Raw genomic sequence first — 13,056 nt, 5'->3', positions numbered from 1 at the left:
AAGATTTTGATCATGTGTGTAAGAGAGAAGGAGGAGGAGAGAAAGAGATTGATCCTGTGTTGGTAAGAGAGAAGATGGAGAGAAAGAGATTGATCATGTGTGTGTCAGAGAGAAGAAGGAGGAGAGAAAGGAAGACATGATGTGTGCGAAAATAAATGATGGCATGGGAAAGAGAAAGGTGAGGATAGGTAGAAATGAGGGATAGAGAGGAAGAGAGAGAGAGAGAGGGGGGGGGGAGGGAGAGAGAGATAGAGGGGGGAGAGGGGGAGAGAGAAAGAGAGAGAGAGAGGGAGAGGGAGAGGGAGAGAGAGGATGAGCAGAGTTAGTGATGAATAGTTGATGAAGCGCTTGCGGGCAGAGCAGTGGGGAAAAGCTATTCTCTTCCCCTCCTCTCCCTTCTTTAACCCCCCCTCTCTACCCCTTCCTGACATGAATCGTGTGCAAGCCATGCTACTAACCCTCTGTCCCCGACTACCTCTCCTCCTCCCTCCATCTATCTACCTCTCTCCCTGGCCCCCCTCTCTAACCTCCACACCTCTCTTCCTCTCTGTCACCTCTCCCTCGTTACCCTCTCTCCCTCTCTTTCATATTTATCTATCCCCTCATACCTAGACAGAGAGAGAGAGAGAGAGAGAGAGAGAGAGAGAGAGAGAGGGAGAGAGAGAGAGAGAGAGAGAGAGAGAGAGAGAGAGAGAGAGAGAGAAACAGAGACAGAGACAGAGACAGACAGCGAGACAGAAAGACAAAGGGGTGTGGCAACAATCTTTGGGCGTGGGATGGATGGATGCATGGCTGAGGAGGGGGACCGGTACTCCACTGGTCAATCAGACGTGACCATCACTCTCCCTCTGTGTTTGTAAAAGGTTCCTCTCATTTACAAATACAACCATCTCCTCTTCTCATCTTCCTTCTAAAAGGCCTCCTGACTTGGTTCAGTTTCCACTGAGGGACAGGAAAGGATGAGTGCTGTTACATTATTCACAGAGGGACTGGAATGGTGACTACACACTCGCAGGAGCAGTGCTTGTATAGCTTACCTGTCTGTGTCTGACACAACACACAGCTGTAGTGGTAGCAGCTGGCTGATGAGAGAATCATGTTCACACCAACCCTGATAGGATTCTAATAACCGGTTCATTGAAGTGACCACATACATGCTCATCCTCAATGCAGACCTCAGCTGACATGTAATTATTGTGTTTAAAAAAAATCTGGGCACCACACACACACACACACACACACACACACACACACACACACACACACACACACACACACACACACACACACACACACACACACACAGTCAGTGTGCATAATTTATACAAGCCCCAGATCTCTCTGCTAAAGACAGCATGCTGAGGCATTTGGAGCAGAGCAGCAGCAGTTCATTGATGTGTGTGTGTGTGTGTGTGTGTGTGTGTGTGTGTGTGTGTGTGTGTGTGTGTGTGTGTGTGTGTGTGTGTGTGTGTGTGTGTGTGTGTGTGTGTGTGTGTACAGTTTTGTGCTTGCATGAGGCAGTGGCTGAGGTATAATGCTGCTCTACATAGACAGAAATGACAATGACAGAGAGAGAGAGAGAGATAGAGAGAGAGAGAGAGAGAGAGAGAGTGCGAGAGAAGGGGGTAGAGAACTTGTGTAGATACTCAAAGCATTAGAGCCTGTCTCTCTGTACATCTGGTACTTTGCATGATGAGATTCCAGTGGTGAGTAAGAGTCTGTCTGTGTCACTGTTGAGTCAAGGAAGTGTGGTCTTTGATGGCAGCATCTGAGTAGCAGATTACCTACACTACAGTCATCCCTCCCTCAGCAAGAATATTTGACACTAAAGCTGCTCTGTGGCTAACTAAATAGCTGGATAACAACGAAAGCACTTCAGCTGCAGACAGGGAATGGTTGAGCCATACAGAAACACACAGCTGACAGAGACAAACACTCCTAGCATCCTGTTGTCTCCTCTCTATTATGAGCCCTGATAGGTGGAAATGGTGGCTAGGACTCAACTGCATCCATTTCACCCATCAAGGCCTTTCAAATTACTGGTCATGAGAGCAATGAGAATGAGTTGAAGATTTTTGTTTTATTTTTGTGTCTCATCATGATCTAACAGCACCAACCGTTCAGGACTGGATGGTTGGTCTCCCTACTTCCTGTCACATGGTGTCAGTCTCCAGGTGTCAGAGAATGTGTACTGTCCATAGTGCTGAAACACTGTCAGGAAGATGTTGACATTAGCCTCAGGTAGAGACCAGGGGCTGTATGTATCAAGCGTCTCAGAAAAGGAGTGCTGATCTAGGATCAGGTCTTTCCTGTCCATGTAAGCTTATTCATTGTGATCTAAAAGGCAAAACCAATCCTAAATCAGCACTACTACTCTGAGACACTTGATACATACGGCCCCTGATCATACCGGTATTGTTTCATCATGCTAAAGGTGATGAGCTGAGCAAAGACTGCTTCAGTTCTCCAGACTATTTGGACACATCCAAAGAATGTGTCACAGAGAATAGCAACTAATGTAACTGATGGTTTAAAGAGACAATAGGCCACTGTCTTACTCTTATCATGCACGACAACAAGTTAAACAGACTGAGAATGGATGGATGCTATTCAGAGGTCAGAGAATATGAGCTGTCCACGGTGCTGAAACATTGTCATGCCTCTCATCTTTAGTGAAGGGCCCTAAAGGACTAAATATCCACCACCTGGTCTAACAGCACCAACCGGTTAGGACTAGAAGCTAACTGACATCTGAACGAATACTGATGGGTTTTTGAAATGAAACTGTGTCATATTATGTCAGATTCACTCTTTCTCTCTCTCTCTCTGACACCGCTCTCTCTCTCTTTCTCACTTTCTCTTTCTTTCTCTCTCTCTGATACCTGTCCACCTCGCTCTCAGACATGGGATACTACACTCACACACTCACACACACACACACACACACACACACACACACACACACACACACACACACACACACACACACACACACACACACACACACACACACACACACACACACACACACACACACACACACAAACTTTGGTTAAACTATCCTTACCTGCCAGCACTGAGGCTTTTGTACAGAATCTATGTTCCATCTTTTGACTCTACATAGCCAAGCATGCCAATATCTTACCAACATGCACACTATAGACGGTAAATAATTTCCATATTCATGGATTGTCCATATCAAATCAATGTGCTTTGTACATGGCAATCGTGCTTCGAGCGGGAGCATGCTTCTACACCTACATTGTTTGCTGTTTGGGGTTTTAGGCTGGGTTTCTGTACAGCACTTTGAGATATCAGCTGATGTAAGAAGGGCTATATAAATACATTTGATTTGATCGTCTCACTCGTCACCAGTATTGCCTATTCTACATCACTCTCACCTATAGCCAAATGTACTACAGTCTCTAGGATATCTGTCTCACACATCCATGCATGTCCTGGGAAAAAAACGAGCCGTCTTAGTTATGTGTCACCAGGGCATGGAGATTTGAACTGTGTCAATCACCGATACGCGCTCACAGGGAGACCAAAGACTCCTTATATCACCGGGGTATTAGCGTGCGGCCCTGAAGCGTCCAATAAAAGCTAAACTTACCGCAGTCCTCACACAACACGCTCTCCACATCCTTCTTCAGGTCCGTTCCGCTGGCGTCCAGCGGAGCAAACGATGCCTTGAATACTAAAGGCTCGCCTGTTGGGTCCATGAAAAATATATATCTGTGGTTCTCCTCTACAGTAGTGCACGGGGCCTCGGAACCGAAGTCCCCGACGGTCACGAGCTGCTCCCGCTCGAGTCCGCCGCTGTTCACGGGCCATACGTCTAGCACTTTGACATTCACACTGTACGGGTCCCGAGAGACGTTTTCCGGTGAGGAGCGCACCTCGCCCTCGATGACCACGGCGGATCGGTACGCCTGGTCCTGGAGGGAATTGAGACTCGGGGCGTAACAGGCGAAAGAAACCCCAATGACCAGCATGGAGAAATGGACCGGATCAAGCCTCATGCCGTCGGCCGTGGCTCCGTTGCTGCAGTGCTGGGGCGGCTGAGGGGCGCGGATGACGGAGCGGGGTTGAAGTGGGAGACTGCGAATAGGCTCCGATAGCAGGGCAGAGCGGCAGACCTTGCATAAGTGTCCATGCCATCTGTGTCTGCCGCTTTCCCCATACGGTTTCAGATGGGGACACACTAGCCTAAGAACCGGAAACGGCCCGGTTCTGCATGGTTAAAAATGTGGTTGCTGCATCCTCCTTCAAACCTATTATTTTCTCTTGAAACGCAAAACAAGACTCGTAAATTACCCTCTACTCGAAACCAGAGGTTCTGCATGAAGCCTCTATAGTTTATCCTCTCTCTCCAGCAAATGTCATTGCATGGGTGGGCGCATTGGCTCTCTATAACGGAAAACGAATGTTAGATTTCGCCAACAGAAAAGCACAAATACACACAGCCAGACACACACAAGGTCGGGCTTTTTGATCCACCTTCAGAAATGTAGAAATCGGATTACTTTTCAGTAAAACGAAGAGGACAGAAGATAGCTGTTATCTGGTTATCCGGTTAGGAAAAGCCACAGCGCGCTCCCTCCAGCCTCGTCCCCTGCACCCCTCAAACACGAGCGGCTTACGTGAGCAAACATCACCTGCCCGGCCACTGGCGTCTGCTACCACTTCCTGCGCAAACACACTAATGACCGGAGCCGCGCACCCAACACCTCTCACCTCAAACCACTGACCACGGGTCAATGAAACCGCCTTGAGTCAGAACCACAGGCAACCATGATAGCAACAGCATATGGTTCGGTCGCGGTTCAGTTTAAAAAGATCCACCAAACCCAGCGCTTAGAGGAGTGCGTACTGAACCACAGGGCTGGCGATTCAGAGAGTAAGTGTAGAGACAAGGCTACACTGCGGCTAGTGCGATGACTAACGCTGCGAAAATATCAATGGTTCCAGTAGTAGCCTATTGCACGGCACCTGTGAGTTGGAGACCCCTCTTTCTGTCTAATCTGGCCAAACCACTGGTTACTATGTAGCCAAAGCCAAGCAGGCAACCCCCACGGAAGGATACCCAATAGCCGCCCCACCTATTGAAAGGCACCGGGTCCTGCGGGCATGTTCATACAGGGCTGGAGATTTCTGCACCAAAAGAAAATGAGTAATGTGATGGCCGAGTGGCTCGGCGTGTGGCCACATGTGAGAATATCGATTACCAGCATTGAAGTAATGGGGAAGCCACATGTGGATAGGCGGATGCATGTAAAATGTGTGCTTTTTCTCTTCTCAAACCGCCAACAGAGTGACGAAAGATGGCTATGTCATACACATATACAAGATACACTATGTCATACACAGCTTCATGGTGGTGGTATTTTCCTCCCTCTACCAGACGCCCTCCACCCCATCAATCAATCACTTAATTCGTTCAAGATTCCCCCGCTCGCGCATTCAGAGCGCAAGCTAGATGTCCTTGCTTAGAGGTCAGAAAACGTGCGCTGTCTGTGGTGCTGAAACGGCGTCAGAAAGATTATATCAGTCACCGGTAGAGAAGTGATCATACGGTGATTTCTGATCATACTAAGGATATTTGACTGATTTTACCTCATGATATTACAGATCACATTATATAGACTAAATATTGTTTTAATTATTCCCATCTGTCATCAAATTCTATTTCCTTTTGACGCTCTGTTTTCATCCTCAATCAAATCACTCCTTCAACACGTCTGAGTCAATTATCTCATAAAGAGACAAATAAGCAGTTATCAGTTAATTAGACTATTTTATCTCATTTTATCCACCATGCTGTACATGTACGTCAATAAAATACACATTTGTATTGTCTGTCTCTTCTCTGTTCAACACATGGGTGGGCTAGTGTTTCATTCCAGGAATTTGTTAGATGCTACAGATGCAGGCGAAACACCCGTTTCTCTCATGACAGATGATGACCATTTTTGATATTTTGTGTAATATGAGGATGTTATATTACTAATAGGAAATGGAAATCAGGGACATTATAATGAAGCATCACACATTATCACACATTATGAAGGACTATATGCAGCTGCTGCACAGTTTAGGCGCAAACTTGTATATCTTGAACACACCCCTCTCCAAAACTACAGTAGGCTACTTTCATTTCCTTTCTAAAGCGTAGAGCTCTCGCGATATCGGCGGAGTGGTTGACGGGTATTCGAGGTTGTAGCAGGCTGAGGGAGACCGTGGAAGGTAAGCAGGGAGGCAGCATCATGGCGGACAGAGACAGTGGCAGTGACCACGGAGGGCTGGCCACAGGCCCCGGCTCGCTGCCCCCGGGCGCGATGGGCGCCGCGGCAAGACTCCAACACGACACAGAGGAGCTCGCATCGAAGCGAGTCGACATCCAGAATAAGCGCTTCTACCTAGATGTGAAGCAGAATGCAAAAGGCCGCTTCCTAAAGATAGCCGAGGTCGGAGCTGGGGGAAACAAGAGCCGCCTCACTCTTTCTATGTCAGTGGCAGTGGAGTTCCGCGACTATCTCGGGGACTTCATCGAACATTACGCCCAACTGGGCCCGAGCAACCCGGACATAGTGCAGGATGAGCCCCGGCGAGCCCTCAAGAGCGAATTTCTAGTGCGAGAGAATCGCAAATATTACATGGATCTGAAAGAGAACCAGAGGGGGCGGTTCCTCAGGATCCGTCAAACCGTTAATCGGGGGCCCGGATTGGGAAGCGCACAAGGCCAGACAATCGCGCTTCCAGCGCAGGGACTTATCGAGTTCCGTGATGCTTTAGCCAAACTCATCGATGATTACGGTATGGATGAGGATCCAGCCGAACTACCCGAGGGCACCTCCTTGACTGTTGACAACAAGCGCTTTTTCTTCGACGTGGGTTCCAACAAGTATGGAGTGTTCATGCGGGTCAGCGAGGTGAAGCCTACCTACCGGAACTCCATCACTGTTCCGTGCAAAGTGTGGTCCAAATTCGGCAACACGTTCTGTAAATATGCCGAGGAGATGAGAAAGATCCAGGAGCGGAGTAGAGAGAAACGGGCCTCCGAACTCCTACCGGAGGGCCAACATGGTGACGACGGGGACGATGATTGACGGATTACCGGCTTGAGCAGAAATAAATAAATAACAACAAACTGACTTTATAATCAGACTTTTACTATAAAATATAAAGAGAGAATTCCAAGGGAAGCACCCCACACACAACCTTCACAGTCAGATTGGCAGTACTGTCTCGTCGCTCATTGCTGGATGTCACCCACTTACCAACCATTTTAACAGTAAGCCGCTGCTAACAATAACTGTTTCAACTGTAAAATATGAACTGTTTCCTACTTGATTTAAATGACAATGAACAGAGTGTTTATTCCTCTAACAAACAAACAAACCGATTTTGCACACGTCCATGCTATTTCGAAAAGGTTTCCAAAGTGCAAATAAAAAAAATACAAAATAAAAACCGGGGTGTAAGCCTACATGGAAATTACGACGATCTCCATTTGAAGAAACATTTGACATCAGCACAAAGAGAATATATATAAATTACTTTACCAAACCAAAATCTGAAATCAGATGTAGTTTATTATTATAAGGTACGCAGGAAATAAAAATGAGAGCGCTATCCATTAATGTGTACTGCAGAACGCAGCGCACAGGCTGAAACAGACACATCTGCCAATATGCCTACACCTCTTTTTAAAAGGCATTTGAGAAAGTAATAGTGTTTTATTTGATCGAAAATGTAGCTATAACTCGTTTCTATCATGTCATAGGCCTTCATTATGGAGTCTTTATAAATGAAGAGGAGTGTCTAAATACTGCGCTTCTATATAGGCCTAAATGGGCTAAAATCATCTTTACTATTGAATATCTACCCCTTTGCACCATGTCCATTCAAATTTGGACCAATGGTTAGATGAAAAAAGTGCTAACCTAGATATACTAATTATGATTTTGTGAATCAGCTGTATTTAAATCCTAAAATGCCCACGTTTTCTGTGGGCGAGTTTTCTTTTTTGGGGGGCGGGGGGCGGAATGGGGTGTAAAACGAGATGCTCAACCGGTGATGGGAGCGCGAGATGCGTAAAAAAGACGCATCAGCGCGCGGCTACATGCATGCTGAGCCGCGAGGGCGCATCCTCTCTGACGTCAGAACAACCTGGTGCCTTATACACTCCACTCGTTTACGTGTTTCACATTGGGGTCGATGTTAATGATATCTCTCTCGACCACTGTATGTTTTCATTGATGAGTACTGTACTGCAGTATGGCTATTGGTCAACACTAACTAGCCAAACCAGAGGCCCTTTTCTGTAGCCTGTCTCCCTCCACAGGCAGGAGAGCAGAGAATGGCTTCTAGAACAGCAACAGCAGCAGCACTTCTAATGTGAGCATGGATAGTCATCAGAGATGTGGCGTTGAGTCTGTCCACCTCTTGCACCATGTAAAATAAGATGGGTTGTAACTGGACGTGTACAGTAGTCAGTCAGTGGGGATGAGATGGAGACGGATGATGGATGAATGCCCTAAGAGTCCCTTGTGAGGTTTTTGGATGTAGGCCAAAAGGCCAAGGCAGTATCTTTCTATGGTGCTACAGCCCCAATATAATCCAAACTAGACCGGGCTAGCCGGTCTAATTTGTCACCTTGCGTTATTTGATTTCTCAATGTTACTCTCCACATGATGTTGTCTGAGCAGCAGTCTCCCGCTACACAGTGTGATGACAGACTGTGAGGACATTACATTATAGTGTGCAATATTGTACGTGCCAATCATGGCATTGTATGTCGTATAGACAAAAAAAAGATACAAATATATGTTTGATATTTGAAAAGCATGAGGCTGAATTCTGCATTATTATGGAAATGTGAAGTCTTTCTCTGCACTTAAGTGAAAAGATGTCAAACTAGTGTGTGAGATTTCCCATCACGTTCATATACAGTAACCCACTGTGTTTCAGTGAGTGTAGGCACGTTTCTGCTGTGTCTCTTTCCACAGAATCGCTACAGAGACATAGCTACTTCCCCCTCACAAATCAGATAGCTTATCTCATCTTCAAGTCAGCGTTAAAGGCACAGTCTTCCCCCTTCTGTGTCTTATAATTTAATTGAATAGTATCTTGAAACTTTTGTTTTACTTGGATAGAAGGAGAAAAGTTAAACGAACATTACACAATGTCAACAAATTGACACGATGACAGAGGGGGTTGCCCTGACGATGAAGTGACCAACCATTCTGCCTGGAGTGAAGACGAATCATTCTGACAGTTACCCAGCATCCCTTTCTCTTAGTTCAGCAGTAAACAATGCCATAGAGGATTTCTTTAAGCGATGATTAACAATCAGCCAGCTAGGTTAACCATTAGTAGCCATATTTAGAGTATCACTGGGTGGCTTGGATTAGTTTATTAGATCTAAACCTACTCTACTGTACTGCCATCAGACCGACTGGCATGATGTTGAAGACAGACTGAGCAGTAGTAGGTCTGCTATAATTCCACCTGCCATTTGGATTTGGTCGGAGTTACAAGTGTAAGAACGAGGCCTCAAGATGCATGGGTCCCTATGTGGGCCCCCATATTATATGGCCCTTTACTAGGCCAGCATTACAGCTACACTGGGTTTCTCTCCTCTTCTGGAGAATATTATATTCCCTAACACTGCCCCAGAATGTCAGAGATCCTTTGCATAGAGTAAAATCCACAGTTTATCTGCTACATTGTCACATAAAGCACATTTGAGGCCAGAATTCAGTCAATACGGCACTAATGTTGTGAAAGACCAAATGCTATTTCTACACAGTACAGGCTTGATTGAATTCAAGCCTTAAATGCGAGACATGAAGACTGGAAATTCAATCCACCTTTTTCAACACTCTCTTACTTGCCAATCCTAGACATACTAATTCTAACTCATTCAGCTCACATTTTATGTTTGTATGCCTCGCTCTGTAAAACGCACACATTTTTGAAAAATATTAAACAAAAGTGATACTTTTTTTGTCAGTTCACAAGGTGCTATTGGGTACGTTCTGGTTCCGGAGTGGAGTGGTTCTGTGTAGTAGATTCTAGAACACTGCCTATTATAAAGGTACAGCACAGTGTTGGGGTCAGAACCAACTGCTACCGTCCAGAGTGGATGACTTTACCATGTTGCTCACATTGCACAGTTAATCAATGGTGCACAAAATGGACGCCATGTGTTTTTGTCCGATAATCAAAACCTGCAATGGGTTGATTGAAACTGTGCAGCAGCATGGCTAGTTCAGTTCAGTGTAACATTGGTGGTGGTGATGGTGCTTGTGCGGTTTGCATCAGAGAGAGATGTCTTAGAATTTATGACCTATTAGAGGTGCTTTGTTCTTCTTATTTGTACTTAACAGTGGGAATGTGTATTTTCTGACCAGTGATCTAAACAACAGCTGCATGACCATGGTAACAACCTCTACCAGTCCCTTTGGAGGTTTGGTCTTCTGTTATCTCTCCCAGTAGAATTCCAAAACAGACTAAACTAACTTCCATTCATTCTACCAAGCTGTTTAAAGATCTGTTCATCTGATGTTTGTTTTCTTCAGTTCACCTGATCTAGTTTCAGTGTTCTATTGTCACTATGACGTTTCACTGGGCCTTCAAGTTCAGACCAATCACACACAGACAAAGTCTATAATATGGGCAAGGCCAATCACAATCTTGTTTGTGAAGCCAACAGTCATCTTGACCATTACTAGCTCAGCACGCATTCTGTTTTGCACATACCAATGCAGAATCCTTCATGTATGCAGACTGTATAGGCTACTGTTATGTACAGGGACGAGACATTGGGAAAAGGGGCTATAAAAGTCAATGGGGAGGAAGGGGGTCAATGCACAATGAACATATCCCATGTCACCGTATGGTCTAACTACCCGTTTATCAACCCTATATTATATGTTGTACCTTTCAAAATATTTTATCTGTGGTGTGCGTGTGTGTGTGTGTATATATATATATATATATATGGTTTGTTAAATATGATGATCCTTTCAGAAAAATCTAACATACAGTATAAACAGGAAAAGCATATTGCTGTTTTTTTCCTTTGTATTTTATACTTACAGAAAGCATTGAATAAAATGGAGAAATACTTGCACTTTAGATATATTAAGAAAATACAAAATCTGCATATTATTTTTGATAGGGATCTCACATTCAGAGAGTAGAAATTACTTTCCAGGCTTCATGACATTGCTGGACAGAGATGTATCGAGTTCTACTTATTTAAGTATATTTTGTCTGTGTTTCAGAAGGTTTACTAAAGTAAATTGCATGATTAACTAGTGCTACACCAATATTGTTATTTTTTAGTTGGTAAAAATGTCTGAAAACTGTGATAACAGTCCACATGTCCCATGTATAACTTCTCATACATTCTAGAGCAGTTCTTACTGATTTATGGCCTTTCCTGACTACATGACGATGGTGCTTAAGTTGGCTTTGAAAAATCTGCTCATCCTACATCTGGCATCATCATAACTTGCATTTTACTGTACTTCATTACTTTGTTTATGTACTTTCACTACCTTATTAAATTTATGTTGATGGAAAAAAGTGTGCTGTTTTGTACGTTGTTGTTTTAATGTTAGAAAGCCGTTCGTCTGAAAATGACTAATTGCAATACACCGTCATTCCTCATGCTCGTGTCTATATAGAGTGTCTGGCTGAGTTCCACAGAAAATTTTCATCAGAATGGTCCAAAATAACTTCAATATGGAAGTACTGGTAGTGGCGCCAATAGACCTACCTGCTGGTGAAGTGGGAAGTTCGCTAGAAGAGACTTCAGGCGCTTTCCAACGTGCTGGTGATGGCGATATGCAATAATGGTGCGGTCCATGGTGCTAAAATAGGCCTATTCATACGGAAGGCCAAAAAGTTCAAATCGTCTTACCCGGAACACAATTCTTAACACTTGTAATTATCATTTTTCATTTGGTCAAGGATAGACAGGCTGGCTGACAATGTCGCGAAAATAATGCACGCGCATCGATGGGGCCGGATTCCGTGCGTTATGATTCTGAACGGTCAGATAGCTAGCAACAATGACGAGAAGCTGTCATGTGGGGAATCATAGTTGGCTCGTTTCAGCTGGTTTTTATCTTGTTATTGATACCATGTCTTGTTTTGAGGATGTTTTGATTGATTTCATGTCAATGATAATATGGCTAAAATTCGCTAGCTAGCTAACCAATAACTGTAACAATATATTTGAAAGACAATCAAATAAAATGTTATTTGTCACATGCTTGGTAAACAACCGGTGTATACTAACAGTGAAATGCTTACTTAAAGGCCCTTCCCAACAATGCAGAGAGGACAAAAAGAGAAATAATAGAAAACTAATATGAGTTCGAGTTGATATGCAGGGGTACGAGGTAATTGAGGTATATACACTGTATGTACATATAGGTAGGGATAAAGTAACTAGACAACAGGATAGATAATAAACAGTAACAGCAACATATGTGGTGAGTAAAAAGACTTAGTGCAAAAATGGTAAATGCAAATAGTTAAATAGTTAACCAATAGCTACCCAGAACAACTATTTATCAGTCATGGCTTGAGGGTAGAAGCTGTTCAGGGTCCTGTTGGTTCTAGACATGGTGCATCAGTACCGCTTGTCATGTGGTATCAGAGTCTATGACTTGGGTAGCTGGAGTCCTTGACAATTTTTAGGGCCTTCTTCTGACACCGCCTGGTATAGAGGTCCTGGATGGCAGCGTGCTCGGCCCCAGTGATGTACTGTGCGATACGCACTACCATCTGTAGTGCCTTGCGGTGATGCAGCCAGTCAAGATACTCTCAATGGTGCAGCTGTGGAACCTTTTGAGGATCTGAGGGCCCATGCCAAGTCTTTTCAGCTTCCTGAGGGGCAAGAGGTGTTGTCGTGCCTTCTTCAAGACTGTGTTGGTGTGTGTGGATGACTGTTGGTGTTAATTCCTTAGTGATGTGGACACACAGAAACTTGAAGCTCTCGACCCACTCCACTACAGCCTTGTCAATATGGAT

The 13,056-nt window shown here is 44.6% G+C and overlaps 2 protein-coding genes across 3 annotated transcripts in view; one reads left to right on the top strand and one right to left on the bottom strand.

The window, feature by feature from the left end:
• Positions 1-5,135, bottom strand: part of LOC139581578 (pro-neuregulin-2, membrane-bound isoform-like) — a 36,959-nt gene extending 31,824 nt beyond the window's left edge. For both annotated transcript variants that reach the window (XM_071411501.1, XM_071411502.1), the window contains exon 1: positions 3,617-5,135. In XM_071411501.1, coding sequence (XP_071267602.1) covers positions 3,617-4,025 — 409 coding nt within the window. In that variant the 5' untranslated portion in view covers positions 4,026-5,135. The remainder of the gene's footprint in view (positions 1-3,616) is intronic.
• Positions 5,136-6,194: 1,059 nt separating this feature from the next.
• On the top strand, positions 6,195-11,601 carry LOC139581577 (transcriptional activator protein Pur-alpha-like). Its single transcript, XM_071411500.1, has one exon. It carries the CDS (start codon positions 6,270-6,272, stop codon positions 7,110-7,112), a length of 843 nt encoding a protein of 280 aa, XP_071267601.1. The 5' UTR covers positions 6,195-6,269; the 3' UTR covers positions 7,113-11,601.
• Positions 11,602-13,056: the final 1,455 nt, after the last annotated feature.

Source organism: Salvelinus alpinus, chromosome 7, assembly GCF_045679555.1.
Source record: "Salvelinus alpinus chromosome 7, SLU_Salpinus.1, whole genome shotgun sequence".
NCBI lineage: Eukaryota > Metazoa > Chordata > Actinopteri > Salmoniformes > Salmonidae > Salvelinus > Salvelinus alpinus.
Note: the sequence above shows the minus strand (reverse complement) of the source record. Positions and strands in the feature narration are given on the sequence as shown.

Excerpts from the sequence above, each read along its gene's own strand:
- LOC139581577 (XM_071411500.1), top strand. The coding sequence starts at position 6,270 with ATGGCGGACAGAGACAGTGGCAGTGACCACGGAGGGCTGGCCACAGGC.